Source organism: Lampetra planeri, chromosome 12, assembly GCF_965212315.1.
Source record: "Lampetra planeri chromosome 12, kcLamPlan1.2.h2, whole genome shotgun sequence".
Taxonomy (NCBI): Eukaryota; Metazoa; Chordata; class Hyperoartia; order Petromyzontiformes; family Petromyzontidae; genus Lampetra; species Lampetra planeri.
In genome coordinates this window covers 1,452,859-1,480,827 of record NC_136118.1, presented here as the reverse complement: position 1 = coordinate 1,480,827, position 27,969 = coordinate 1,452,859, and the positions used below count along the sequence as shown (strand labels likewise).

The 27,969-nt window shown below is 55.8% G+C and overlaps 1 protein-coding gene across 1 annotated transcript in view; it reads left to right on the top strand.

Annotated features, from left to right (window-relative positions):
- The window catches only part of LOC144721492 (peroxisome proliferator-activated receptor gamma coactivator 1-alpha-like), a 134,653-nt gene extending 108,614 nt beyond the window's left edge, over positions 1-26,039 (top strand). The window contains 12 exon segments of the mRNA XM_078599136.1: positions 4,757-5,059; positions 5,494-5,658; positions 8,965-9,181; positions 9,529-9,574; positions 9,760-9,839; positions 16,647-17,419; positions 17,421-17,722; positions 18,469-18,561; positions 18,991-19,102; positions 20,155-20,276; positions 20,944-21,095; positions 21,612-26,039. Coding sequence (XP_078455262.1) covers positions 4,757-5,059; positions 5,494-5,658; positions 8,965-9,181; positions 9,529-9,574; positions 9,760-9,839; positions 16,647-17,419; positions 17,421-17,722; positions 18,469-18,561; positions 18,991-19,102; positions 20,155-20,276; positions 20,944-21,095; positions 21,612-21,715 — 2,469 coding nt within the window. The 3' untranslated portion in view covers positions 21,716-26,039.
- The last annotated feature ends 1,930 nt before the right edge of the window (positions 26,040-27,969 follow it).

Sequence of the window (27,969 nt, the reverse complement as noted above, 5' to 3'; positions counted from 1 at the left end):
GCTTGTTCGACTATAGTCCCCAATGCTCATCATTGTGGCTTTAGTCAAAATTGGGGGGGTGGGGCAGCACTGATCCAGATATCACTGGCGACTGATGTTAGCTGTGGCCAGACATTACACTCAAGACACTGGGTCTATTGGGCTTGCCACTGGACCAACGCATTACCTTGTGCGTTCGTACAATGTCTATTGGTTACCCCAGTCACGTGGTGGTGGGCTATTCACAAGTTGTCCATTGGTGGAGGAGATCGCCGTGATACTAACATAGCCTATGAGCGGTCAAAGATTGGCCAGAGGTTCCTTTTCATTGTCTTAGGATCTGGCCATAAAGTAGCCACAGTGGACAACAATGTGCACGGTTCTGGCTTGGTTGGCCAAATTGTGACCGAAAATTTGATGTTTACGGGTGGTCCGAGTGGCTGGAGGGGACATCGATGTCGGTGAATCCGGTTGGAGGTGGCTGCTCCATGAGCTTAGTTCTCCTGGCGGAGTGGAAGATGGCAGCCTTCACGTGGCCCACTCTGTTCAGTGAGAAATCACAACGATCATGGATCACTGATCTCCCGTCTCCAGAGCAACACCACAAGCCACGCCAACTACCCTCTTCAGGACCAAACAATGCGCCAGATAGGCCCTGGGACAAGGATCTCCTCCACCGAGGGACTCGCCCGGGGGAAGTGCGAGTATCTCGCGATCACGATGATGCCCCCATGACATTGATGTCCTGACGCTCCAGGATGCCCTACATGCCAGTCGCTACCACATCCATGGATACAACAGCACAATGAGCAGTTCCCCGGGGCCCTGCTCTTCACCCAGGGTGCTCACCAGGGGTGCATTTTGCGGGGGGTGGGGGCACAGGGGGCAATGCCCCTCCCAAACAGGACACCTTAACTGATTTATTTTTAGTAGTTTACGATTAAGATTAAAAATGAATAAATTATATTCACCCGCGATTCTTAATGTGAGGGACAAAGTGAACTCCTGCCTCCCAAAATATAGAAGTCAAACTTTGGCGCTCACCCATTCCTCCTCATCAATCTGATCTCACCTTGGGGCCAGAGACGGACATGGCAAGTTCCCAAGGTGGGAGGGCCTCCAAAAATGTCAACTTTTTACATAAATAAAAAATAAAAGTAAACATTCATTGTACTTCCACTGAGAAGATGGGGAGGCTGGAAGGAGCTTGCTTCTAACCCCCCACCCACCGGACCCTCCACTGACAAGGGCAATACAGCCAGGGCTCTGCCTCTGAGATAATGCGAGCTTTATTATTTAGCTTGTTTTTCCCACTGAATTAATTAAAGGGCCGTTTGCATTGTGCGCGCATGGGGCTCCTGTTACGTAACGAGTGGAATGTGCTATGTGTCCCCATTAAGGGTTTCTCTGAGTGAAAGGGCTTTCATGGCCATGAAATCACCACCGTGCGTGTGTCTGAGTGGTGTCCGCGTGCTTGTGTGTGTGTGTGTTACTGTCAGTGTGAGTACGTTCATTTGTATTGGAGGTGGTGCTGGCCACCCCCCCTCTCGTGTGCCGTGCCGGCCTTAAGTGTTCGCTGACAGAACGTGCCCATCAGTCGGTTAAACGCGATATGCGTGGGGTCTTTGTGTCTCGCTTCATGTGTGTGCGTCCATGAAGAGCAGACCTCTGTCTCGTTATGCGTGTGTGTTAACAAAACAAGCCACAGTGATTTCCTGCGCATCTCCTGTTTACAACCCCAAACTAGTCGTGGATATTCCACGTTCTTATGGCAGAGGCAAGTATATCCATTGGACAACTACTGCTGACTTCCCCATAAAGGGACACTTATTTTATCAGCCCCGGAGAGATTGGAACGCGCAATCAGGATTAGAACGCGCAACCTTTACGTTCAATCACTGAGCCACCCATCCGGATTGCGCGTGTGTGCACGTGTCTGTGTGTGTGTCTCTCTGCCCCTGTTCATGTATATACTACAGACGTTAATCCTTCGCCCTGCCTCTACATGCACGCACTGCCTATCTGCATCGAGACGGTGAATTTGCATTTTAGACGCATATCATCGTGTGTATGTGGTGTACATGTTTGTGTGTGTGGTAGCTGCTCACTTACAGCATTTTCCCCTACAGCTTGTGTAGGCTACACAGGGGATGGGTAGCGCCAGTGAAGTGGCGAGCACACTTGCTATGCACTCGGTGACCCGAGGGCGAATCCCACTCATAGCCGACATCAGTGACGAACCGCTCCTGGACCTCTCCTTGGTCGATTCAGCCTTAAATTGGTCTCTTGTGCGGTGTGGAAACATCAGTACAGTACTCGATAGGTACAGACGACCGGGCGTGATGCTGACCACGCTACCCCCCGGTGTGCGCTGGTTTTGGCCATCACAGGCACTCGCTAGCAGCACTTGCCCCAACAATCTGATAAGGATATACGGGGGATCTTTGTCTTTGTATTATTACGTGTGCACGGAGGAGTGGCGGGGCTCAGGCCATCAATTGTTTTTCGTTGTGGTGTGCATGCAGTGCGAGTCGAACCCGTGTACGGCAGGGGCGGTGGCAGGTGGATTACGTGGGGATTGTGGGGCGACCGCTAATGCCCCCTCCTGCCGGTGCCAACTGCCGCAGCGCGGCTGCCGGAGCTGCCGCGGCATCGGCCCTCTCACCCGCGCCCGCTCAGCTGCGTCAATTACGCGTGACGCAAACATTAAACCTCGCATCGAAATTAAAATTCGCCGAGATAGCTTGCGTCGTATTAATTCTCGCGCAACACGCCGCTTTCGGGATCGCTGTTTGGCTAAGTGATGAACAATGGTGTACGCATTAATGAGCCCTTAGCGGTAATTAGGCTCCTAACGTCACGGAGACACTCAAAAGGTAATAACGCAGCGACGAACAATATTAGCTCATTATCTCGGCAGAAAGCGACAAGTCCAAGATCATTACGTAGGAACGTGCGGATTAATTACGCCGCTGCGGCGCGTGCGCTGTTCGCTCCGCACGATCGCCACGGTGTTTATGCCGGGCAAGCGCGCACGCCGGGATCGCTCCGCCACGTCACCCCGCACCCGTCGGGATAGGCGCCCTCTCGCACACTTCCCCCCGCACTGCCGGGAGATTAATCCCGAGGCGGGCGGTCACAGGTGATTCGCACGTGGCTAAGGTCTGCTGGCGGATGAAATGTTGGCTGACCTCTACGTGTCTTCGCCCCCCGGGTCTTAATCCCAGTGTGCTTTGGCCCAGAGCCAGGCTGCGACGCCCGCACACGCCCGAGCCCGTCGCGACACCCGAGCGAGATGCAAGCAGCAGAGCGGTGGGGGCGTGGGGAGGAGGGTGGCTGGTGGGGGGGGGAGCAGCCGTAAATCATCTGAAAGGCGTTTAAAAGTCACGACAGCGAATTCACCGACGGTGCGCAAGAAGAGGTGGCACGTGTGGCAGGGCGAGGGTTTGGGGGTTTCCGTGCACTCGCTTTCCTGGGTGCTGGGCACGGCGCCCCCTGCCCCACGATGATGATGATGACGATGATGCGGTGGAAACTCCCGCTTGATGTCGAGGGGATGCGGCTCTAACGCGCGTGTGTGGCGTTCACCTCGTGCAAAGGCCCCGAGTCAGTGCTGACACTTCCACTTGGTGATGATGGAGGTTGAGGTCAATGCTGTTCCGGAAATTATTATGGTGTGCCACATCCATCTCATCTTATTTTGACCTCGTCATTTTTATAAACGTGTTCATTAGATCGTAAGAATACAGGGTAGAGTATTACACGATGATGATTATAATAGATAGGTGTAGTGTGTACTCCAGTGGTAATGCCTTGCGCTGAAAACCCCTACTGCAAGGCAGCCTCGAAGCATTTCGTTAAAATACCGAGCGAGAAAATGAATCCCTGGCGACCACTTTTAACCTCCCACAAATCTGACTTGGTGTTTGGTCCGCCCGGTGTCACTGGCTCATGCGGCTCCGGCCGTCGCCACTCGGAACTCTGCCCCGTGTGGGACCTGTGGACGCTGCATCCTCCCGCGCCAAATGGTTGCAGATCGTCAGCGGTCGTGCCGCTGCTGCTACTCCTCCTCTTCCCGCAAATCAGTGGTCATTTGAACCGCCCTCGAAGGATGATGATCTGCGTCGACAAAATCCGGTAGTGGCCTCGGAATGTCCGTTCCCTGCTGCGAGCGGCGAGACGTCTCCAGGTGGCAGTAACGGCGGCCGCGACGCTCGCTGAGTTGGCGACGGGAACGAGCGTTGGAATGCGGGACCCCTCCCACGCAGTCGTGAGGCGCGGGGTGAATACGTACGTGATCTACAGTTCCCATCTCAATCCACTGCTAGATGAAGGCCATGAATGAATAAATACAAGGAGAAAGTGCTGTGGAACCCCCCTCTAAAATGTATTTGGCTTCCTTTTCCACACTCGCCAGACGTCTTGGAAGAGGTGGGAGGACCCGCACTCTGCCCAACCGCAAATGGCCCACGCCTATCGACAAACTGTATTGGGCCTATTTACACCACACTGGGTGGACAGAGCGCGGCGGCGGCGGTGGTGCTGGTGTTAGTATCAGTGGTGGGTTAGAATTAAGAAACTCGTGCCATTATTTCAACTGCCGCACCGGGGCATTTGCTGGAAGCTGCCACCTCTGCCTCACACAGGTGCAGCGAGCCAACATCCCTAAGCGCCGTACCGCGGCAGGACTCACCCCCCCCCCCCTCCCGTGAATGCAGAACATTCATCTCTCCCCCTCCCCCCTCGTTGTGTCCACCCCCCCCCCCCCCCGCATCAGGATAAGTCCGACGACGACACGGAGGACTCGCTCCTCGCGGCGCTCGCCGAGGGACTGAGCAGCATCGATGGCATCTCTTGCCTGGACGGCATCGGCGGCCTGGCGTGCAGCCCGCCGGGAGGGGCGTGCGGCGACGGCGGCAGCAGCGGCGGCGACGACGACGAGATGGCCTCGCTGCACACCCTGGTGGCCGCCGCGCGGCCCATCGCCGCGGAGACGGCGGACACCCCGGCCGAGGAGGAGGAGGAGGAGGGCGACGAGTGGCAGGAGTTGGAGGAGAAGCAGCAGCGGGAGCCGTCGCTGGTGAGAGCGATGGAGGGGGGCACGACGGAGGGAGGTGGCGGGCAGCCGCGAGGGTTTGTGGGGGCCTCCGGGGCCCCCGGAGCCTGGGATTGACGTGGCATTTACATAATTATGGCTTCTGGAGCCCAAGATCGGTATCGCGAGGCCCCATGAAGGAGAGCGATTCCCGAAGTGGCCGCATGGTCTCAGCGCGCTTAGAACATGGTCAGCGCTGATTTTGAGAAGTAAAAAGAATCGCTCGAAAGAGACTCTGGCACTAGTAGCTTGCACCATCGCAGCCTCCTCTAAGCCGCGTGGTCAGCGTGGAGCAGTAGAACAACAAACCCTCCTCCGGGGTTTGTCTGCACCTTTAACCTTCCTACCGTCCTCTCAATGCGGACTCTGGCTCTGTAGTAAAAACCTCTCCCCCTCTCTCACTCCCTCTCCCCGCGCAGCTGAAGAAGTTGCTGCTGGCGCCCGCGAACACGCAGCTCAGCTACGAGCACCGCGTGGGGGGCAGCGTGCGCTGCCGCGGCGGCGGCTCTGGCGCCACCGCCGCCGCCACCGCCTCCTCCGCCCAAGCCGCCGTCAGGCCCCACAAGCTGCCTCTGCCCCTCAAGGTGAGCGACCCGGCCCGAGACCGCCACCGCAGTGACACGGGAGGGGGGGTTGGGGAGGGTTCTGGCGAAGGCTGTCGCCCAGGCGTGGGTCTGTGCCCCACCGTGCTCACGGTGGACCGGTGGCACCGTGTGCCACGATGCCCACGGGAGGGCCTGGGGTGGCGAGGCACGCCGCTCCACACGTGTCACCTGTCGACGATGCCAGCAGGTGACGCACGCGGAGCGTTTGTAAGCCTCGCCGGGTCTCAAGACTTGCTTTGCAAGAGCGGCCCGCAATTGAGATAATTTGACCCAGTTCCAGCGTCACAACGCGGCTGCATTCATCTCTTTAGTCAGTGCTGAGGCAGTGGCGGAAACTCTGCATTCCCATGACGGTGGCAGTGATTGTCCACATGACGAGCGCTGCCCGCAAAATACAAGCCACTGCTGTCAAGAGGCGAATCGCCTCCAAAGCTTTCCCATGCGTTTTTTTTTTTTACATCGAAAAAAAAAGCCACGCATTGAGTTGCGGTGGATTTCGATACGATCTGGAATTGCAAATAATCAACAGCGAGCGCAAGCGCGCGTCATTAAAACGCGGTCGCCCTCTCGTGCAAATCGCACAATTGAATTCGGCCTCAGCCCGTACGCCCGTTCCTCGCTCGCTAGCACAGGGGTTATGGAAAAAAACATTTCTCACCACCCTTGTGTGGGCTACTGGCAGGGGGGATAGGAGGGAGGATCGGCGGGGGGTGGGGGGTAGGGGGAGATGGAGGACGGGGTGGGGAGGAGTGGTGGGGGCATGCTCTCTTGCATCACTAGATACCCTGGACACCCTTGTGACTGAGACGTTTTCCATCTCAAGGGGATTGTCCACGTGGAATATTTTCATGAATGAATTAATCAAAGTAACGTGCAACAGAATGGGTTATACCAGCACAAGGAGCAGGGGGCGGGGGGGTGTTGGCTCCTGCTGTGGAACTGGGGCAAGCGATCCACGACATCGCGTTGCATTAACGAGTGGACCCAAGGTCCCGATTAATGAGTCGAGGACCCGATTAACCATTATTCTGCACGTGTTCCCTCTGCCTTGGCGACGGTTGCCACCTCCTCCCCTTGCGCTACAATAATAACGGCGACGATGAACGGCACGTGTATCTTGGGAGGACGGACAAAGAGTATCTTTACAAGAGTGGAGTAAGGAGATCGTCTCACGTGGTGGACTGTTGCTATCCGCTACGCAACTGGCAAACAAGTTGAATGTCGCCGGGAGGACTCGCAGATATCCCAGCGCAAACCGCTGCTGCCTCTACGCGAGGACGGTCCTGGGAAGACCAGGGCAGGTGGTGGCCACCCCGGCCATGGACTAACTCGAACCTCATGCCACGACCTCGGTTTGGCGAGTTCCCTTCAACCAGCTGCCACGACAAGAATCGCTTTAATTACTTTTTTATGGAGAACTGTACATGTGTAGTGGTGATACGCGCTGGGTGTATACGTCGTGTGCCAGCGCGTATGTACGGGTGTGTGTGTGGTGACGCGCGCTGACGGGGAGGAGCAGGCGTCAGTGCGCGGGTGGGGGTAGTGCTGCTGATTGGCTGTGTGCCGGTGACGCGCTGAGAGGGAGTGATCGGGTGGCAGCGCGGTGTGATTGGTCGGGGAGTGGAAACACGCGCTGGGCGGAACCGGATCGTAGAGATAGCGCGTGGTGATTGGGTAACTGAGGAGCGGTGCCGACGTTGAGGTCCGCATCCGCTCCGTCTCCCGGGAAGAAGAGATATATAAGGTGATGCACAGAGGAGTAGGGGGAGAAGTGGAACCATCTAAGAATGAAGACGAAGGTGCAGAGATAGAGCCCGGAGAGGAGAGTAAAGGAGAGTAATGGAGAGTAGAGGAGAGTAAGGTATAGTGTGTAGCCAGAGAGAGAGAACGGTCTACACGAGCTGAGTAATGTATAGTGTGTAGCCAGAGAGAGAGAACGGTCTACACGAGCTGAGTAATGTATAGTGTGTAGCCAGAGAGAGAGAACGGTCTACACGAGCTGAGCGATGTATAGTGTGTAGCCAGAGAGAGAGAAAGGTCTACACGAGCCGAGTATGCATACGGTGTAGCCAGAGAGAGAGAAAGGTCTACACGAGCCGAGTATGCATACGGTGTAGCCAGAGAGAGATGCAAAGTCTACACGAGGCGAGTGGAGAGTGTAGCAGAGGCGCAGAGTCTACACGAGACGAGAGAAGAGTGTAGCCGAGGCGCGGAGTCTACACGAGGCACAGAGAGCCAGCAGCACAGAATCTAAGAGAGTCAAGAGAAGCGTAGGGCGGAGAGAAGAGGTCACGAGTTGTACCGTTGTATGGTGACCGCATTGTGAAGAAGAGAGGCCACGCGTTGTATCGTTACAAGTCAAGATTTAATAAAAGAAGTGTGTTCCCGTCAAGGAGTTTCCTGCCGTCATTTTCCAATACTTCACATGCAATGAGCAGAGGTGTGGACTCGAGTCATGTGACTTGGACTCGAGTCAGACTCGAGTCATGAATTTGATGACTTGCGACTCGACTTGGACTTGCATAACAATGACTTTGTCCCACCTATGAGATGTGGACTCGAGTCATGTGACTTGGACTCGAGTCAGACTCGAGTCATGAATTTGATGACTTGCGACTCGACTTGGACTTGCATAACAATGACTTTGTCCCACCTCTGGCAATGAGGCCCGTTGAGGCGTGTAATACATCACTCCTTTTTTGTAAAGGCAACCTGCGTTATGTTAAGCAATTTAGAATACAATAGAATATTTAAGAACATTAAAAATGTAACGGATCTCGACTATATATGCAGCAATCCTCTTCTTGTTTCGTACGACCTAATCGTTGCAGAGCAACGATTACTGGTTCAGCTGTGAGTGATGTAGCCATTCATTTGCTTTGTCTGAGAGTTGGTTAATTGCTTATATGGTACACCCACCCACACAGCCACTCATCCAATCACTCACGCAACTACTCGCACACCCATCCACTCGCCCACCCACCCACTAAACCCACTCACTCACCCATTCACCCACCCATCAACCCATTCATCGAATCACTCACCCACCCACTCGCTTACCAACCAGCTTCACCAACCACCTTCACATGTATATTTGGCAAGTGCCTCGCCACAGGCGCACACAGGAGAGTCTCTGCTTTTACTCTCGTGCGTTCAGGATATTTGCCGATTAATTCAAGACACATTGTTTCGATACATTGAAGATCGCGATGAAGACGAAGGAGACATTTGTGGAATCCCCGAATAAAATTCCATCCCTCCCCTCCCCTCCCTCTGTCGTCGCAGCCAAAGCCTCTGCTGAGCGGGAGGTCAGCGCCAAACTGCACGGAGCTGCTGCGCTACCTGTGCACGGACGAGGACCCGTCGCCCTCGCACTCTGAAACTCGGGCCACCCGGGGGGGTGGCCGGCCCAAGAAGAAGGCGGCGGCGGCGGCGGCCACGGCCACGGCCACGGCCACGCAGCCCCAGGCGACGCAGGCGGCGAGACTCACGTACAGAGAGGGTGCGGGCCCCTCCCTAGCCTAGCGCTGGCGCCGCTCCTGCCGGCGGCCATCCTCGCGGCATTTCAGCGGTGTTGCTTTGAGTTGGAGTTTCACTCTATTCTTTCTCTCTCTCTCTCTCTTTATTCACGTTTTTTTCGTTTTTTAAATTTTATTTCACTAATGTTTTAATTTTCTCCACATTACAATAACAGCCATCTGTTGCTGAGTTCATGATTTAGTTTTTTATTATAATTTGCATTTTTGTCCCCCCCCCCCCCCCATTTTTGCTTTATTTTTCTTAATATCTTCTTTTTTTAGTTTTTTGCATTTATCTTCCCTCTTTTGTGTGTGTGTGTTTTTGTTTCAGCCAAAGCACCCAGCCTGTCCTTGCCTCTCACTCCCAACTCCCCAGGGTAAGTGCCATGATCACCCCGTTTGTCTTTCTTGCCGACCGTGGCGGAAATTCTCCCTCCACTGCCCAGCGCTCACCGCTCCATCGTTTCGCTTTTTTGCTGAGCGGCCGGGTTACCGGGGGCCGTTCATCAAACCCCCCCCCGCCTCTCTCCCACTCCTTCCTCCGCCCCCTCTCCCGTTGCAGGGAAGGCAAAAGCTTCTCCTCCTCCTTTGAAAACAAAACTTTGGACAGGACGCTAAGCGCCGAGCTCTCCAGCACCGCCGGTAGGCTGCGCGCGTGTGCTTTGTGTGTGTGTGCGCACGGACGCGTGCGTGTGCCTTGTGTGTGTGTGCGCACGGACGCGTGCGTGTGCCTTGTGTGTGTGTGCGCACGGACGCGTGCGTGTGCCTTGTGTGTGTGTGTGCGCACGGACGCGTGCGTGTGCCTTGTGTGTGTGTGTGCGCACGGACGCGTGCGTGTAACTTGTGTGTGTGTGTGCGCACGGACGCGTGCGTGTGCCTTGTGTGTGTGTGTGCGCACGGACGCGTGCGTGTACCTTGTGTGTGTGTGTGTGCACGGACGCGTGCGTGTACCTGTGGAGTTGGCGAGCACGGCGCTCACGCGCTGCGGTAGTGTGGTCAGCGCCGTGGTGGCTGGGCGCGTCCATGTTTCCCCAGCGCCTTTAAATGAGCACCTGGTACTCGTTTAAAGGCTGCGTCAGACATCACTTGCCACTGATGATGGCTTCTCCTGGGTCGAATCAGCCTCAAATAATTACATGGTACGGTGTGAAAGTGTCGGTATTCGACAAGAAAGAGAACTGCAGCCTTCATAGTTGCTCTCTCATCAGCGTTTGCTCCACAAGTCCGTTGGGCTGCATGGGGACCCTTTGCCATTGTATGTGTGCGTTTGTGTGTTTGTCTAAAGGGGACCGTGTTAGCCACCCACCCCCTCGTGTGGCGTACCGGCCTTCATAGGTGCTTGCTAACAGCACTTGCCCCAACAGTCTGTTCAGGCTATACGGGGGATCTTTGTCTTTTTTTTGTGTTTGTCTAAAAGGCTGATGGTGGTTATCATGGTTCACGGGTGGCAGAAACCCCCTAAGCCTTCCAAATCGATGGGGTGCTCGGTCTTTCATTTTCATGGGCCAGCGCTCGCGAAAAAGAAAGGCATTTTTGGCGTGAGCGAGCGCCCCGTTTCCACTGGTCGGTTTACGCGTCGTGGTGGCAGCGCGGCCATGGCCGGCACCAGGGGGTGGCTGGCCCCGCCGAGCACGCGACGGCGCGAGACGCGGTGGGAGATGTGGTGGGAGACGCGGTGGGAGACGCGGTGGGAGACGTGGCGCTGAAACGATGGCGGTGGCCACGGTGAATGGCAGCGGCTGATAAGGGGCTCCAAGCGGCACGATGGGCGGCCCCGCGTGGTGATGGATTCTCATCGCCGGTTTCGGATTTATTTTTCTTTACCCTGCTCAGGCTTTGTAAAAAGACACCAATTTATTTTTTATTAAATAGGGGAAATTTAGTATGCATGGCACCTCAAATGCAGTGTAAATAATCCAGTTTTTTTTCTTCCTCCGAATGTGTACAAAGAGATGCATTTTCCTAATCCGATGAGGTTTTTTTTTTTCGAGAATTCCGCGGACCGCGTGGTATTTTTATGATTTCCGTGACATCTGTGAAATCGCGAATTTACGTGCTAGGCGTAATCACTGGGGACACAGCCGGACCCACGGTGGAAAACCCGGGGAGCCGACCAATCCCCCCCCCACCCCCGCCTCTCGTCGTTAGCGAGCGGGCGCCACGACCAAGAGCGATGGGCCCAAGTCGCCGGCATCAGCCGAGGTTGCAGAACTTTCTTGAACGTGAAAATTAAGAAGTAGCGCTTTTGGTCGTCTTACGTGTGGTAAGAGGCGGGGTGGGGGAGGGGGGCAAGAGAATCGGCCAATTGTTATCGCGAGCGGGGAAGGTGTCGGGACATGAGTCGTAATCGTCAACTTTGATTTTGGCAGGAGATAAAAAAAATACAATATTGAAGTTGATTTTGTTTAAGCATTTCAGAACTCAAGAGAGCATGGTGAGTTCTCATTTGCAAGGGTTACCTGAGCCATTAGTCTTCCAGTAGGGGGCGATGATTGCTGCTGCGTAATCCCTGATTTGCATCATTTGCGGGTAAACTTTCAAATTTGACACAGTTCAACCGTGAAGCCGGCACACGATGATGGCCCGCTCCTACGAACGACGTTAGGTGGATCTTTGACGCCCACTTGGAAGTGCCGCGAGGCGCGTAGCCTGGTGCGCAAGAGCCTCCTGCGTGAAGATTGCACGTTTGATCTCGAATTCATGCTGATTAAACAAAGCAACACAAATTCTGAATAGATAAGCATCAGAGTGAAGCAGTCAAATCTGGCCACAAATACAAATGCGGAGTAGATAGGACATCTAAAAGCAGTTGCATTTTGAAAAAATTATTTGGAATCGAAAGGAAATCGGCTGAATTTAGAACAGGCAGCGAGAAAATAACGCGGAATATGATTAGATGTGATGAGACAAGACGGAGAGATGAAGAGCAATAGCAGAGAGACCCGGTCACTCGTTCTGCCGCCTTTGGCGACGCAACTTCTCACCTTCCCCGCACTCGGCTTCCACCCTGCCCCGTCAAGACGTGGGTTCAATTCCCGCCTGTGGATAATAAAAAAAAACACACATCAGTGGGCCTCCTCTAGGTCGACTCTGCCTCAAATGAGGACCGGTGACCTCCTCTTACAGGCGCCGAAACCTACACCTGTCGCTTCGGGCTCCCGCGCCTGCCTTGGACGATGGGCCTTTCTGCCTAGGGGGGAAAGGCGGGGTCGGAAGGGTGGGTGGGTGGGGGGAGCTGTCGCATTCCTCGTGCGGAGCGACACGGCCGGCGCGTGTAAGACAAGTGCATCGAGGGCCACATCTGCCGTGCGCCGCTGGGAGATCCGTGAGCGGGCTCCTTCTGGGAGCGGCTGACAAACGGCTTCCTGTGGGAGAGCTCAGAAATAACCAGCGCGCAATTAGCTCTCGGCACGCGCGTGCACCCTCGGCGCGGTGGCAGTGGTGCGTGCGAGGTGCTGCGAACCCGCTGACCTCAGTTCGATTCCCGGCCGTGGACGATGCGATCAGTGGCCCGTTACATCTGAACTGATTCATGTAACACATTCACTTTCATCCATTTCACGTTCCAATAGTGCTGCTCGTTTCCGGCCTCTTGCCAATGCGCTCAGCATTTGCGACAACGAGCATATGAATTGGCCGCTGAACGTGAGCACGTGATGATGACGATGTTGCGTGTGCGGACGTCGTCACCGCGGAGACGACGTCTTGCCGGGAGCGCGCGACGCTCAACTCCGTGTCCCACGTGCGCCGCGACGGCCCCTGTGGCCGCTCGCTGGCGGCACTTGCCCCCCACGCGCTGCGACGGCTACACAGGGGAGCTTGCCTTTGTACAGCCCTCGCGGCGGTACCCGTTCCGCGTGTCGGCCGCCGCATCCAGCGGTGCTGCCCCGCGAGCTCTCGGCCGCTCGCCCGATGGCACGGCTAATGGGCTCATGGGATTGGTGGCCGGCGCGTTCCGGATCAGGAGTGGGGGGGAGGTGGGGGGAGGTGAACCTGAAGCAGCGCTGTGCCGAGCCAGGGCCACGTGCCAAGCGGGGTCAGCGGCCGACGGGCGGTAGCGATTCTGCGGACTGTGCCTCCCCCCACCACCGCCCCGCTCAATTAACATGCCCCCCCACTTCCCCCCATCGTCTTCACCCAATCCCATGTGCTCAAGCGCACGCCACCCGTCGCAAGAGCATTGCTCTAAAACGGAAACGGATATGTTTAATGGGTGACGTTTCAGGTCATGGCCCTCCTTCAGAGCGCAAGGGACTCACCTGCAGATCACAGAGCTCGGACAGTGCCGTCGATGCGACCGCCACACTTTGCGATCGCTTCCTTCCTGTTACCAGATCCAGGGGCAATTGCACAGAGAAGGGCGGGGTGGGGGGGTTTACGATCTCCAAGGCTTGACCCCTGCCCCCCCCTGTTTAGTGCAACTCCCCCCCCCCCCCTCTTAGTGCCCCCTGTTTGTTGTGTCCCAGATATAAAAAACTCACCGCCACTCACAGAGCGAGCCGAGCCTCAGCCTCCCTCGCGACCCAGCCAGGGGCTGCGGGTTAGAGGGGGGCAGGGGGGGGGATGTCGCATAATCGGCAGGGAGGGCGGGGGGGGATGTCGCATAATCGGCAGGGAGGGCGGGGGGCAGGCTGTGGGTCCAGAGAGGTGGGGGGGGGGTGGATGGGGGGGGGAAGAGGCTGGCTGTCGGAATTGGTGGTTCCTCCCGCACGGCGCTCTACTTTTTTGAACAGACCTCCGATGCATGTCGGTCAGACGTGCTCCATCCCCCCTTGCCACCCGCCCCTCCCCAAAGCCTCCCTTCCCCTCCGCGCGTCGGGGTTTATTGCCACGGAGAAGGAACATCTTGTTCCGATTGTGAAAGTCAAATTCGAGCGCAGCGGAGAGCCCTGGGTTGCAGAGCCGCCGCTTCAAAAAAATGCCAGCTGCCGGGAGCAGCCACGCCGTGGCTTCTCTCTCTCTCTCGCATCCTGCACGAAATCTTTTATTCGTTTTGCTCCCCCATTAATTATTTTGCCGTTGCCCTCCCAGCACGAGCTCCCCGGGCTTCCGCCGACAGCAGCTGACCGGCAAACAGCTGATCCTTTACGCACGCTACTCGTAGCCGGCTCTCGTCCGTCCGTCAGTCAGGGTGCCCCCTACCCGAATTCCCCCCCCCCCCCCCGAATCCCGCGCCGCCGGTGGCTAATGTTGGAGCGGAGCATGTGTCTGTGCCACCGCCGGCACGGCCATTAACATGCCGTACCGAAATAGCCCCCCCCCTGCCCCCCCCCCCCCCCCACCGATGTACTCCACCGCAGGGTGCCGGAGAAGAGGTGGCGGGGGGGGGGCGACAATGTGAATTGAAAGACGTTGCTGCCTTTTGTGCGGAGCGAATGCACGAGCGCATTATTTATTTAATAGTTTATTTATGGCACTAATCGCCTCGGCTCGCGTTGCCATGGCGTGGAAAATGTAAACGCTAACCCGGTAGATTTACCGGGCCCTGCATCCCCCCTCAACTCCAGCCTAACACCCCCCCCCTCCCCACCAGCCACCCCACCGCCCCGTGCTCCAAGAGTGGTGAAGGGGTCCACGCGACGGTGGTGGTGATGATGGTGGTGGTGATGGTGATGGTGGTGGTGGTGTTGGGGGTGGTGGTGATGATGGTGGTGGTGATGATGGGGGTGATGGTGGTGGTGGTGATGATGGGGGTGGTGGTGATGGGGGTAGTGGTGATGGTGGTGGTGGTGATGATGGTGGTGGTGGTGATGATGGTGGTGGTGGTGATGATGGTGGTGGTGGTGATGATGGTGTTGGGGGTGGTGGTGGTGATGGTGGTGGTGGTGATGATGGTGGTGATGATGGGGGTCGTGGTGATGGTGGTGGTGGTGATGATGGTGGTGGTGGTGGTGATGATGGTGGTGGTGGTGATGATGGTGGTGGTGGTGGTGGTGATGATGGTGGTGGTGGTGATGATGGTGGTGATGATGGGGGTCGTGGTGATGGTGGTGGTGGTGATGATGGTGGTGGTGGTGGTGATGATGGTGGTGGTGGTGATGATGGGGGTGGTGGTGATGGGGGTGGTGGTGATGGGGGTAGTGGTGATGGTGGTGGTGGTGATGATGGTGGTGGTGGTGATGATGGTGATGGGGGTGGTGGTGGTGATGATGGTGTTGGGGGTGGTGGTGGTGGTGGTGGTGGTGGTGATGATGGTGGTGGTGGTGATGATGGGGGTAGTGGTGATGGTGGTGGTGATGACGGTGGTGGTGATGATGGGGGTGGTGGTGATGATGGTGGTGGTGATGGTGGTGGTGATGGTGGTGGTGATGACGGTGGTGGTGGTGATGATGGTGGTGGTGGGCGAAACGAGGGGAGGGGGGTGGAAGGTCGATTCTCACCCCCTCGCGACCCGACATTATTTAACCTGGATTAATTGGGGCAATGTATTGACACTTACCTAATTAACCCTGGTTAATTAGTCAGCTTTGGGTGTGACGTCATACCTCATCCGCTGATTTTGCCGAGGATGGCAAGGGAGAGGGACACCTTCACCCACCGTGCCCTCATCGCGGCTGCCACATGCGGCGGTGCAAGGAGGGAGCGGTGGTGAATGCGATCGCATGGGACCCCGGTGTGGGGGCAAGGGGGCCTGGGGGGGGGGGAGCTAGAGCCATGTACTTGACCCCGTGAACCCTGGGTGGGCACCTCGTTGAGAGATGGCGAGACAGAGAACGAGTTTGGTGAAGTTGTTTTCGGCGATTTTTTTTTTGTGGCGATGACGACGGAAGGGAATTCGCTGATTTGGCCCCCTGCACCCCCCCCCCCTAAAACGAGGAACAAATGTCCACGTTCGCACCTGTACCGAGGGGCATACAACCACACCGTGAATCATTTTGTAAGGAAAACATAGCGCTTCAGTTAGAATTGTTTATTTTACCGTTGCGAGCAGCGGGGATTTGTTACAGCAAACATTTACATGAACTTTATTTTGCTCCCGAATTTAATGAGTTTTTAAATATTCTAATTTTCCGAACAGAGCTAATGGCATCCATTATTCATAATTGTCACGGAGCATATCCTCGCGTCAAACGATTACCACCATACACACAGACAGACACCTAGAGACACCAACAAAAACGACCAACGTCACCACGAAGTGGCGGCGATGTGACCCACGGCGCTTGTGCCATGCTAGGTGTACCTTGAGGCCACGTGAAGTGACCTCACAGTAGAGGTCACGGAACAGACCCAGCAGGTGCCATGGGTTGACTGACACTACTGGCAGACACACCAACTGTGCTCCGCACCGTACCAAAGGTCTGCGTTTCAGCCGCCCGGGGCTCTACCACGCTAGTGAAACACAAACGTGGCCACCGGTGTGGCTGCACGAGTGTCCCCCGCCGATCGCGGTGATGGATATGTATGAATGTATCTTTATTGTGCCACCCGTCCCCCCTCCGGTTCCAGGACTAACGCCGCCCACCACACCGCCACATAAGCAGCAGCACCTGGACTCGCTCCTGTCCTTCCGCGCCAGCAAACACAAGCAGACGGCGCTCGGCCGCTGCGAGAGCGGCGCCGCCAAGCGCGTGCGCGGCTCCCTGGTGGTGGCGTGCGCCGGCGGCGCGGCCGGCGGGGTCGGCGGGCGGGCGCTGGAGCAGAGCGAGCTGTACGCGCAGCTTCGCAAGGCCATGGTGGGCAAGCCGGCAGGGCAGGGCGCCGGCGGGGAGCGACGTGTCGGCAAGAAACCCAGCCCGCGCCTCTTTGGCGACCACGACTACTGCCAGGCGGCGACGGCGGCGCCGCGGTGCGTCCTGATCGCTCCTCCGCACGTCGGCCACGCGCACCATCGGCAGCACCAGCGGCGGCCGACGCCGGCGGCGCCCGCACCCGTGCTCGCGGTGACGCCGGCCGCGGCGCCGGCGCAGACGCTCGCGGCGGCACCGTGGGCGAGGCGGGCGGCGCCGCGCGTGCGTCGGGACTCGCTGCGCTCCGAGGTCTCGGCGGAGAGCTGCGAGGCGGCGGAGGAGGAGGCCGCCGCCCGGCGGAAGTACGACGGCGAGCGCCTGTCCCAGTGCTCCTCCTCGTCCTCCTCGGGCGTCTTCGACTCGGACGACGAGGACCCGGAGGAGGGCGACGCCGAGAAGCTCCACCGATCGGGGAAGACGGCGCCGCCGCCTCCGCAGCAGCCGCCCTGTGTGCCGGCGCGGCCCGAGCCCGGCCGGGAGAGCCGCTCGGCCCCCCGTGTCTCGCCGGAACTCGATGTGCAAGAGCCCGGCGGGTTGCGGCAGCGACGGAGAGGAGGGGATCGACACGCGGGGTGGTGGCGGACGCGAGCGTCGCCGCGCTGGGGGGTGGGAGGGGCCATCCCCCGGCGCCGGCGGCGGAGGCTGGGGCTCGCAGCCGGGCTCCCCGGCAGCCAGCCCCCCGTGCCGCGACTCGCCTCCTTTCGTGATGTCGTCGCCGTCCTCCCCGCTGCAGGCGCGCGCCCACGGGCACGACCGCTCGCGCTCCCGCTCCGGATCGCCGCCAGCGTATGGCAGGTACGACCGCCCCACTTTTCCTCTCGCCCACCCCTCCCCCACCCTGCCACCCCCGCCGGAGCCCCGTATCGTCTCTGCCAGACAGGGGGGTTGATTCCAGAACCTGGTAATTGGAAGGGGGGCAATGCGGGAACTCAACTATTCACATGCTCCATGTGAATCTCCACGAGGGGCAGCCGGATTGAGATTCAACTTAAACATGTATTTTTATTACAACTGCAGTGCAATTTGGCTTTGTGTAGCATCCAATTGCAACTGCACCTCGAGGACTGTAAGAGCAGACCTTGGAGGGCAGGTGTCGACGTTGGGATATGGCAGGGGGACGAAAGCGACGGCGAGGTGTGGCATCTATGAACTCGAACTAATCGAAGGTGACCCACCGGTTGGCTCGGAGGTCAGAGCGCTGAGCCCGCACGGCCGTGATCCCGGGCCCGAGTCCCGACAGCTACTTACTGATGAAACCGGCCTCCCTATGGCGGCCTCAGCTTGGCCCACCGTTGGCTGCACGAAAACCCTCAGTCTCGGGATCTGGGCTCGTGCTTAATTTGTAGAAAATCTCGGCATCGAGAATGAAAGCATTGGTTCGGATCGTGGCGGGGCCACACGGCGGTAGGGAAGACAGCCGCTGTTCATTTAGGGGGGCACATTCCAGGTGAGAATCACCGCTGCCCACCAGCATCAGTGTGCGTGTCCGCGGGGGGCGACGCACGTCCCATGCCGATCTCACGCCTCTCATCGCTCGGCAGGTTCCTCCAACACCGGAGCCGCTCGGGCTCCCCGTGCTGGACTCGCTTCAGCTCTCCTCCCTCCCAGACGCTCCTCTACCAGCACCAAAGCAGGTGAGGCACAGCAGCAGCGCTTCTCCGCTCATCGCTTCTCTGTGCTTAATTTCTCACTGAATATTCATATTTTCCGGGTCGATGGTAGATTGGAGTTGGGGCCTAGAGACAGGACGCGACTTGTAGTCACAACCATAGCGAGCGGTATACTGGACGCGGTGTGCCGAGTGCAAGAAACATTTTACTGTTCGTTCACCCGAACCGACTCGGCTGAAGCCCCGTTGTTGCTTCCCGATTCTTCGCGTTTCCTTACTTTACGTGGCACTCTAAAACCGACGGCGCACGGCCTTAGTCATGCGTTCCCTTGTGCGTCTCTCTCGTGGTATCGACGTCCGCCTGTCAGCCCAACACAAAGGGCGTGACACGGTGGGGTGGCGAGGGGAGCGTGCGTAACGCGTGCATAATGCGTGCGTGCGCTTGCGCCTGCAGGTACGAGTGCGACGAGTATGAGCGGAGCAAGAGGGAGGAGCACCGGCGGGAGTACGAGAAGCGCGAGATCGAGAGAGCCAAGCAGAGAGAGCGGCAGAGGGAGAAGGCCTTTGTAAGCGCCCACCGCAAACCAACCGTGCACGGTCACGCCGGCGCTGACACACGCTCGGTCGAGTAACAGTAGCGTCTGAAATATTTAGACAGCGACTCTGCTGATATATTTTTTAATTCTTATGTCGAGGGATTGCTTTCTCACCGAATATTGCCTGGGTCGTTGGCAGGCTGGAGTAGGTGGCGTGTGACTAACGGCCACAGCCAGAGCAATAGGAGGTATACTTGATGTGGTGTGTCCGAGGTAGGGAGACCGAACAGGCGGGAATTAGAGCCCTGTCACGTAACAGCAAATGTAACCTTGGGGCGCATTCTCGAATGACGACAACAATTACAGTGCAATGCAGTGCTGCTCATCATCGTTGTCATCAATACCAGCCCTCATCTATCCACTGCTGGATAAAAGCCTCCCCAAGCTGTCAACAGATCTTTCGTGGTCTTACGTGCAGCGATCTATGTAGCACCTACACACGGGCTGTTCATCCTTCGCTTCTTCACCATGGTGGGAATTTATATATAATTTGTAGACGACTTTCAATCTTCAAAGGAGCATCCGAGGCCGCACATTCGTTTTACGCACGAGTATAGCTTTCTTTCACACACAGTCTCACAAGAAATCCTCACCTTCGTCACGACCTTCATCTTGACCTGACTGGTCGTATTTTTTTCGTCACTGCGACCTTATCGGCTCCGCATCATGAGCAGCGCTGTGACCGGTCGCGATCGGGCCCGTTAGCGACCGACCCCTCTCGCAACTCGATAGGTCGCCATGATTCAGCGGCCGTAACTCGATTCAAGACATAAATATTCAGTTTTTGCCCTTGCAATCCGTAGAAACACGCTATCGGCTGCAGGGATTCCGTTCACACGCACGCACACACACATACACAATCTGAACCAAGTCTCATGCACGATGCGTTGGGTACATCGTGAGCATATCAATCGATGATTCGGCGCACTGCAACATCCCTTGTTGGGACCCGCACGACCGCTGTCGTCACCTGTGACCTGACCTGTGACCTGACCTGTCACGTGACCCCCGTGCCGTGGCAGGAGGAGAGGCGTGTTGTGCACGTGGGGCGGCTGCCATCGGACCTGTCGCGATCCGACTTGCAGAAGAGGTTCGAGGTGTTTGGGGACATTGAGGAGTGCGTCATCAACCTTAGGGACAATGGGTGAGCCCACGTGCGCGCACACACAACCACCGATCGTCAGCAACAGAACAGCCATGATCTATCCACTGGTGGACGAACCCATCCACGGACCGTCGCCATTTCTTGCGGTATCGCAATGCAACAATTCGTCCAGCTCGTGCGCACGAGACGATTTTCATGGGTCCGTTTCCACGTTGGATGCGCTGTTAGGAACTTTCAAGGCAGGGGGTGATACCTTCAACCAGCAGTCGGCTGTACTGTTAGACATTTATCGATGTCGAATAATCGATTCCTACACAGATGCTATTCGTGGCTCGTGGGGTGGAGCTGTATGTATGCTGAACTTCTTTCGCACCGTACGTAGCCAACCATGCTAAAATATCGGAGGTGCAGGGAAAGACAACAAACTTAACACAAAAATCAGTTCTAAAAAAATGGGTTTTCAATCCCGATTTAAAAGTGATTAGCTCCCAGTGGCTTCCAAATATCGGAAGGAAGACAGTTCCAGATGGCTACAGGAGCACATCTGACAGCGCTCAATGCAATGACCGTCTTTGTTCGATGGCCAGCCAAATGGCACGGCGTGCCATCGAACTGTCTGGCAGGCGGCTTCTGAATGTGTCGACAGCATGAATTTACCTCCCGCTCTGTCTCGCTTTGCCCTCTCGTGCTGGCACCGTGCGCGCAGCGAGAGCTACGCGTTCCTGACGTTCCGCTTCACGTGCGACGCCTGCGCCGCCGTGCAGAGCGGCCACACGCTGAGCCGGCCTGGCGAGTGCCACCTCGACATCGGCTACGGTGGACGCCGCCTCTCCTGCCGCACCGGCTACACCGACCTGGGTCCGTGGACACGCACCCCCCTCCCCACCCCCCCCCCGTACACACACAAGACAAAGATCCCCCGTATAGCCTCCATGAACCTTTTGGGGCAAGCGCTGTTTGCGAGCACTACTGAAGGCCAGCACGGCACACGAGGGGGCAGGTGGCCAGAATCGTGCCTGGCTGCCTTTGTCTCTCCGGTGCCGATGTTTACACACAGCACCTGGTACTCATTTCAGGCTGAGTCGACCTAGGGAAAGCCCAGGATCGGTTCAGATAATCGTCACTGGTTGCTGCGTTCGTAGCGCAGCGCACGAACTGCTACATTGCTTCTCCCCATGCACACACACACGCTTGTGCGTATTCATCTCCATGATATGCTAGAATGGAAGGTGGTACTCATTAGAGCGTGGTGCTCAATATAAGATGGTTCTCATCAAGTGGTACGTATTAGAAGGTGGCACTCAGTAGAATGTGGTACTCAATGGAGGGGTGGTACTTATTGTCTGCATTGTTTCTCCGCCTCTCTGGCCGCAGACCCCACCACGGACGACTTCGATCCGACCGCCTCCAAGAGCAAATATGACACCATGGACTTTGACAGCCTGCTCCGCGAGGCCCAGTGCAGCCTGCGCAGGTAACGCGTCTCTCGGCGCCGCGGCAAACCGTCTCCCGGCAAACCGTCTCCCGGCAACCGTCTCCGCGGCGATGGCAGGGCCGCCCTCCTCCTCCACCCCCCGCCCAGCCTCCGTCGCCTCCGCCCCCCGCAGCCCTCCCCGCGGAGGGCCTTGTGCCGCCACACCTCCACGCTCCGTTCGAGGGCACCGCGCTGCAGAATACAAACGACAAACGCCGTCGATTTGACCAATGACCGTCCGGAACCTGAAGGCGCCGGGGTTGAACGGCGTGGAAAACGGCCGAAGGTGGACAATTGCCTCGCCGTCGCCCCATGGGTGGACAATCGCCTCGCCGTCGCCCCGCGGGTGGACGATCGCCTCGCCGTCGAGCGTTGGACAGCGGCGAAGAAATCTGCTTTACACTACAATATACTAAGAGAAGACTAAAGTTTACAGATACGTTGCAGTACATTTATTTAGGTGCCAGTAATTAAAGAGAATGAAACAAAATATATATATCCGGGGCTTGTATTGAAGGGAAGATGTTGATTTAATGACGAGGCGTGGCGCGCACGCCGCGTTGCGCCCGGTCGCCGCCAAAACGAGGTGGGGGCGGTGCGGGGGGCGGGGGGTGCACTTGGTCTGCGCTCAGGAATTGTGAAGAGGTGCGAGGACCCAGCGAATGATGCCCCCCCCATCCCCCGCCCCTGCCGTCGCTACCGACCCCGGGGATCCACGACCCGAGCCAGCGAACAGGCGGTGAGCGGCGGATCGGGGGGGGGGTTCCTGGAACGCACGAAGTCGTTGGGATTGCGCAATCGACCCCCCCCTCCCTCCTCGCCCCACCCACCCCCCCATGGTGGGGGTTGGGGGGGATGTTGGGATTTTTGAAAGGGTTTTTCTTTCCCCCCCCCCCCCAGCGCTGTCACAAGCCACGCGGTTACCTGTGGAATTTTGTTAATTGCAGATTTAAATGGTAAATAAATTAAGTATTTTTATCTGTATGATATATTCTAAAATAATAATAATAACTTTGTTACAACTATGCACTGTATAAGATGCAGCCATTTTTTTTGGTTTTTATTTTCTGGTTTGTGTTGTGTTTTTATTTTTATTTTTACTCCGTTCCTGGAAATCCTTTCTTATTTCATGTTTACAGAGCTGTCGAAGCGACAACGAAGTCCGTTGTTACACGATGTACACACGAGGCATGCGCCCGCCGCCTCTAACACGGCCGCCGCAGCCGCAGAGTGAATGTGCGGGGTTTAGGGTGGAAAACACGTCGCCGACAAATGAACTGGTCAGGATCGCCGTCGTGGCCATCACGGCCACCGTGGCCATCGCCACCGCAGTCGCGATCTCCGCTGCCGTCGCGGTCGTCGGCACCGCGGTGGTCGTGATCGCCGCTAGCCAAGCCGCGAGATCGCAGCTGCCGCCAGAGAACGCTTGGGCAGAATTTTGCTCGGACAAAAGAGACAAGAGCGCCGAATATTTTCCACGTTCAATGATTGAAATCGAAACGTTAATTTGGAAACGCTTGGTTGTTTTCGACACTGCCTCGAAACTTTTTTGAATGAACGGAAATGCTAAATCGTAAAAATTATAATGATAACGATGATAAATAATCGCAAAGGCCAGTTTAAGGAAGGGCGGGCAAAAACAAGCAAATGTAATTTTGTCATTTAATTGAGCTTCTGGGGGAGCATATCTCCCCCTCCCTGCCCCCTGGTGCACCATTGAGAGAGAGTGTGGATCTCGAGGGGGAGGAACGGCAGTGACACTGGGTTTTTATATGTATTAAAAAAAGAAACGTAGAATGCATTTTTTGATACACCGGTTGGTTTTTCATTTTTTTGTTTATTTAAAAAAAAACGCGAAAACGCGTCGTTTGCGTTGACGTTGCGTGCTCTTCCTTTCCTCTCGGACGACAAACCGTGAACGCACGATGGATGACGGGAGGGGGGGGGCACCAAGAGCCACCAGCAACGCCGAGCTGCGGCGGCCACGCTCGAGGTCGGACTTTGCGGGCGTTTCTCACGAGTCCTTTTCAGGGTCGCCCCAAGAAAATAAAAAAAGGATATATATGAACGCGCGGGTGAATAAAGGCCGTGCCAATTAATTCCTTGAAACAACGCGAGTGAATTTCGCGCGTCGCTGGATTAAGCGAATTGTAAAATTAAAAACGGCGTCAAGCCAACACCGGGGCCCTCCAATTTAGCGAACGATTGCATTTGCGCGTTGCGGCAAATCCCCAACTCCCCCCCCTCCCCCCCCCCCCCCCGCGCTTTCCCCGTAATTGGCACGTCGTTGAGCGGCCCGGCAGGCCCCCGCTTGTTTTGGGTGTGCAATTACCCCCGCGGAATGATTACATTCGCGAGCCTTTTAATTTTTTTGCAGAGTTGGCAAGCCAGCTTGTGCCCTCGTCAGGAAGACGAGGATCGAAAGGAGAGCACACCCCCCCCCCCCCCCACCGCGTGTGACCTCCGTGCCCTCGGGGGCGAGTCTTGCCCGCACGGAGCCAAACGGGGTTGTCTGGCAGCGCGGACAGCGGGTGGCGAGGGACGGGGTAGGAGACAAACGTGAGAGCCGACCCGGTCAAAGGGGATGAAACGCGAGAGCTGTCCGACTGCTGAACCGGTCAAAGGCGCCCGCCCATCGGCAGGAGCGGCCACGGCATGGCGAGTTGTTCGGTTGGCGCGGCGAACGACTGGACAAACCCGGCTGCGAGCGCGGCGGGCGGCTCCTCTGTCGCGTCGTCGTCTCGCTCCGGCGAGCTGCCCGGGGGGAGCCGCGGCGCCAGAGCGAGCGCTCGGGGGTTGTGACGTCTCGAGCGTCGCTTGAACGATCCGCCGCCACCGCCGATGTACCAAAGCGATATTCTGGCTTGGTACACCGATGCCGCTCTCCGATTGGAGCTTCGCGCTGTTGCTAGCGGCCCATCGTAGACCTCACCCCCCCCCCCCCCGACAACCACCATCATCACCACGTGCTAGGTTTTTTCTCTCTCTATGAAACAAATGTATTACATCCATTTGCATTTTTCTCAGATAAGAAAATTAGGAAGGCTTTTAATGATTAATTGAATTCGCGTTCGGATGCGGGTGGCGAGGACCCCCCACGGGCGGGATGATGTGAGCGGTTCCCGGCTCCTGCGGCGAAGCAATCGCGACCGTCCTCTCCGCTCAGTGGCAGTTTAAATAAATAACCCCCGGTGCTGTTTATAATCGGCCCGTTACGAGCAAGTCCACCTGCAATCTGCGCGTTCCTGATAGGTGGGTATACCACGCAGGTATCTTATAGGTGGCAGACCCGACAGTCTGCAGCAATCTTAATAGGTGGTAGCGCCCTGTGATTTCTAGGTTTCTGATAGGTGCGGCGCCTTCACTCTGGAGTTATCTGATTGCTGGTGGGGGGGCCATGCATTCAATCTGTAGGAGAGTGGGGTGGTGGTGGTGGGGGGTGGGGAGAAGTGGCAGAGGTCACTTGTCACTGTGATGGGGAGGCAGCTCCTGCTCGCTGCCGCTCCACCGCTGACTGACGCGTCTCCTTGTTGTGCTGTCAGGAGTCGCGCGTCGCTCGGGAGGGCCCCTCCATCGATACGGAGGCCACGCCAACAAAGGGGCAGGCAGCTCTTGTTTATTTATCCCCGTGACGGACGGGCGCATGGCCCGCGGGAACGCCCGCAAGCAAATACCCCGCGGCGCATTTGCATTCGTATGTGCATGTATGTATGTATGTTTGATATATATATACATGCACATATGATTACAATAACAACAATCTAACTGATGTTTACTGCTGTATTCTGCGTAAAGTTGGTGGCTCGGGATTTAACAATGAAAAGTGTCATAAATAACATAAAAAAAAGTTTGAAGTGATTTTTAATACCCACCCGGAAAAAAATATACAAAAAATACATTTAAATGAGACTAAAGAATTAACGAAGGAACTTCAGTCCATATCTGTACATAGCCGAGAATTGATCATAGCATATTTAACTTGGAATTGAGCACTGGGCTAAGCTCTTTGCTGTTTAGCTTGGCAGACACTTTGGTGATGATTAATAAGTAATAATGGTTATTTAAGTCTTCCAGTTTTAATTTGTTTTATTTTTTCCTCGTCCTTCTATCTCCGTCTCCTACGTGGGCCACCTCTGGTTTAGTTTGAAGCCCTGACATTTGCTGTTGTTGGTGTGCGTGCGTGCGCGAGTGTGCGTACATGTGTGTGTGTGTGCGTACATGTGTGTGTGTGCGTGCGTGTGCGAGTGTGTGTGCGTGTATATACTGGGTGTATCTAAACCAGTGAGAGGTGTGATTCTGTGGCAATAAACTGGAAAAAAAACACTTTACCTGGTGGCCAACTCGTGTCTGTTTGCTGATACATGTTTTGGATGAAGGCGCAGCCCTGCAATCGATCGCTCGCGCCATTGCTGGTAGAAGGGGCCTCCATGAGAGGCCGCTCTAGAAAGATCTTCATAAACTAATCGAATTCCTCCAGTATAAATATTCTGATTCTGAAGAGACCTTTCCATTGACTGGTGCAACCATTTTACTCTGCTGGGCCGACAGAGACGAGACAGGGCATTTAATAAACTTCCCTATTGGTACAGTTTCATAATAATATTTTTACGCAACAGAGATGTTTAATTAATCGCATTGAACAGCAGGCGTGGGATGGGTGGCACAACGGTTTCCGCCACATCGTGCTGATGAACCCAATCGCCTGAATTTGATTCCCAGCCACGGCGAACATGAGCTGCGAGTGTTTTCTGAAAAGATCCTTGGGATACCTGTCCCGTACAACAACCCGCGCTGACCCAACAGGGCCAGTGAGGGGCACGGTGCAGGAAGGCTTGCGTCCAGCAGAAGATGAAGAATACAGGGCTGTAAATTGTTGTTATGACTGAGCAACCAGTAGAGCAATTCTTCAACAACAACAAAACTGTAACAGCGACCACTGACCGCGCTGAAGACAATCGATTGATTTTACAATTAAGGAGTGATGGCCAATGGAACGTATTGGTAATTGATTACATCCTGGCGTTGATGAACAGTGACGGGATTTGCACTGCGCGACTTTTCAGGACGACGCTGATGTGGTGGGTGGGGGGGTTGGGTGGAGGGGTTAGGCGGGAGGCGTTGGTTGAATTATTATTTTGCACACTAATTGTTTTCCCACGTGGCGTCTGCCTTGCCTGAGCCTCCATCCTTGAGCCACATTCAGCGTCGTGATCCAATCGTTGATAAAATAATATTTCCCCTATTTGTATGTCGCCTCGTCTCTTTATTTATTTTATAATTTTGCTTTATCATCACCACCACACGTGATAAATTCACTGCTGGATGGAGATCTTCCCAAGGTGTCACAATGCCTCACAATCATGTGACGGCATTTAATTAAAATGCAGCTGCATCTGTCTCAAGACTTCCATGCGACGAGGGGGCCCCGCATTGCGAAGTTTGGACAAATCTTGTAGAGTAGTGCATTTGTAAGCAATAATAATTACTAGGCATGTTTTTTGACTGGCTGTTTAAAATGTTCGTTATCACGAGGAGGTCGGTTTTTTTTCTCTCTCTGTGAGAGGACGCGGTTCTGCACGGATATAGGATTCTCGGGAAGTAAGATTATTCCTTGTTTTGCTTCGAGAGGTCTACTTTAAATTCCTCTGCTCGTGTAATTCTCTGTCTCGATTGTCTACTTATGGTACCACCTCTCTGCGGGCCGTGATCCACGTCAATCACTGTGATCAGTAGCGTTCCACGGCGGGGGGGGGGGTGCTGATAATGACAATTAGTGAATGCCCCATCACCCCCCCACCACCCCCAGATGTGTTATGAAAGGGACGTCTATATTGTAAAAGTCCGCAGCTACTTCCTGTTGCTGCCACTCCGCAACCTCCCGATTGGCGCGGACGGCTATGTACGGTGCGAAAGAAGTTAAACGTGCATTACATGCATCATACGTTCCTCTAGACCACCGGCCACCGGTCCCTTCTTGCGGCGCGTCGCGCTGAAAATCACTTTCGTCAACAAAAACAAACATGAGAATAGGTTTTCCTTTTTTTCTGGCAGCAAAACAGGTGTTAAGATGTTAAAACACCAAACTGAAATCTTTTACAAGGAATCATGTCTACATTAACCACAATGCTTGTGGTCAGAATGCATTTTTTTGAATTCTGACCACAAGTATTGTGGTTAGTGTAGACATGATTCCTTGTAAAAGGTTTCAGTTTGGTGTTTAAACATCTTAACACCTATTTTGTTACCAGAAAAAAATGA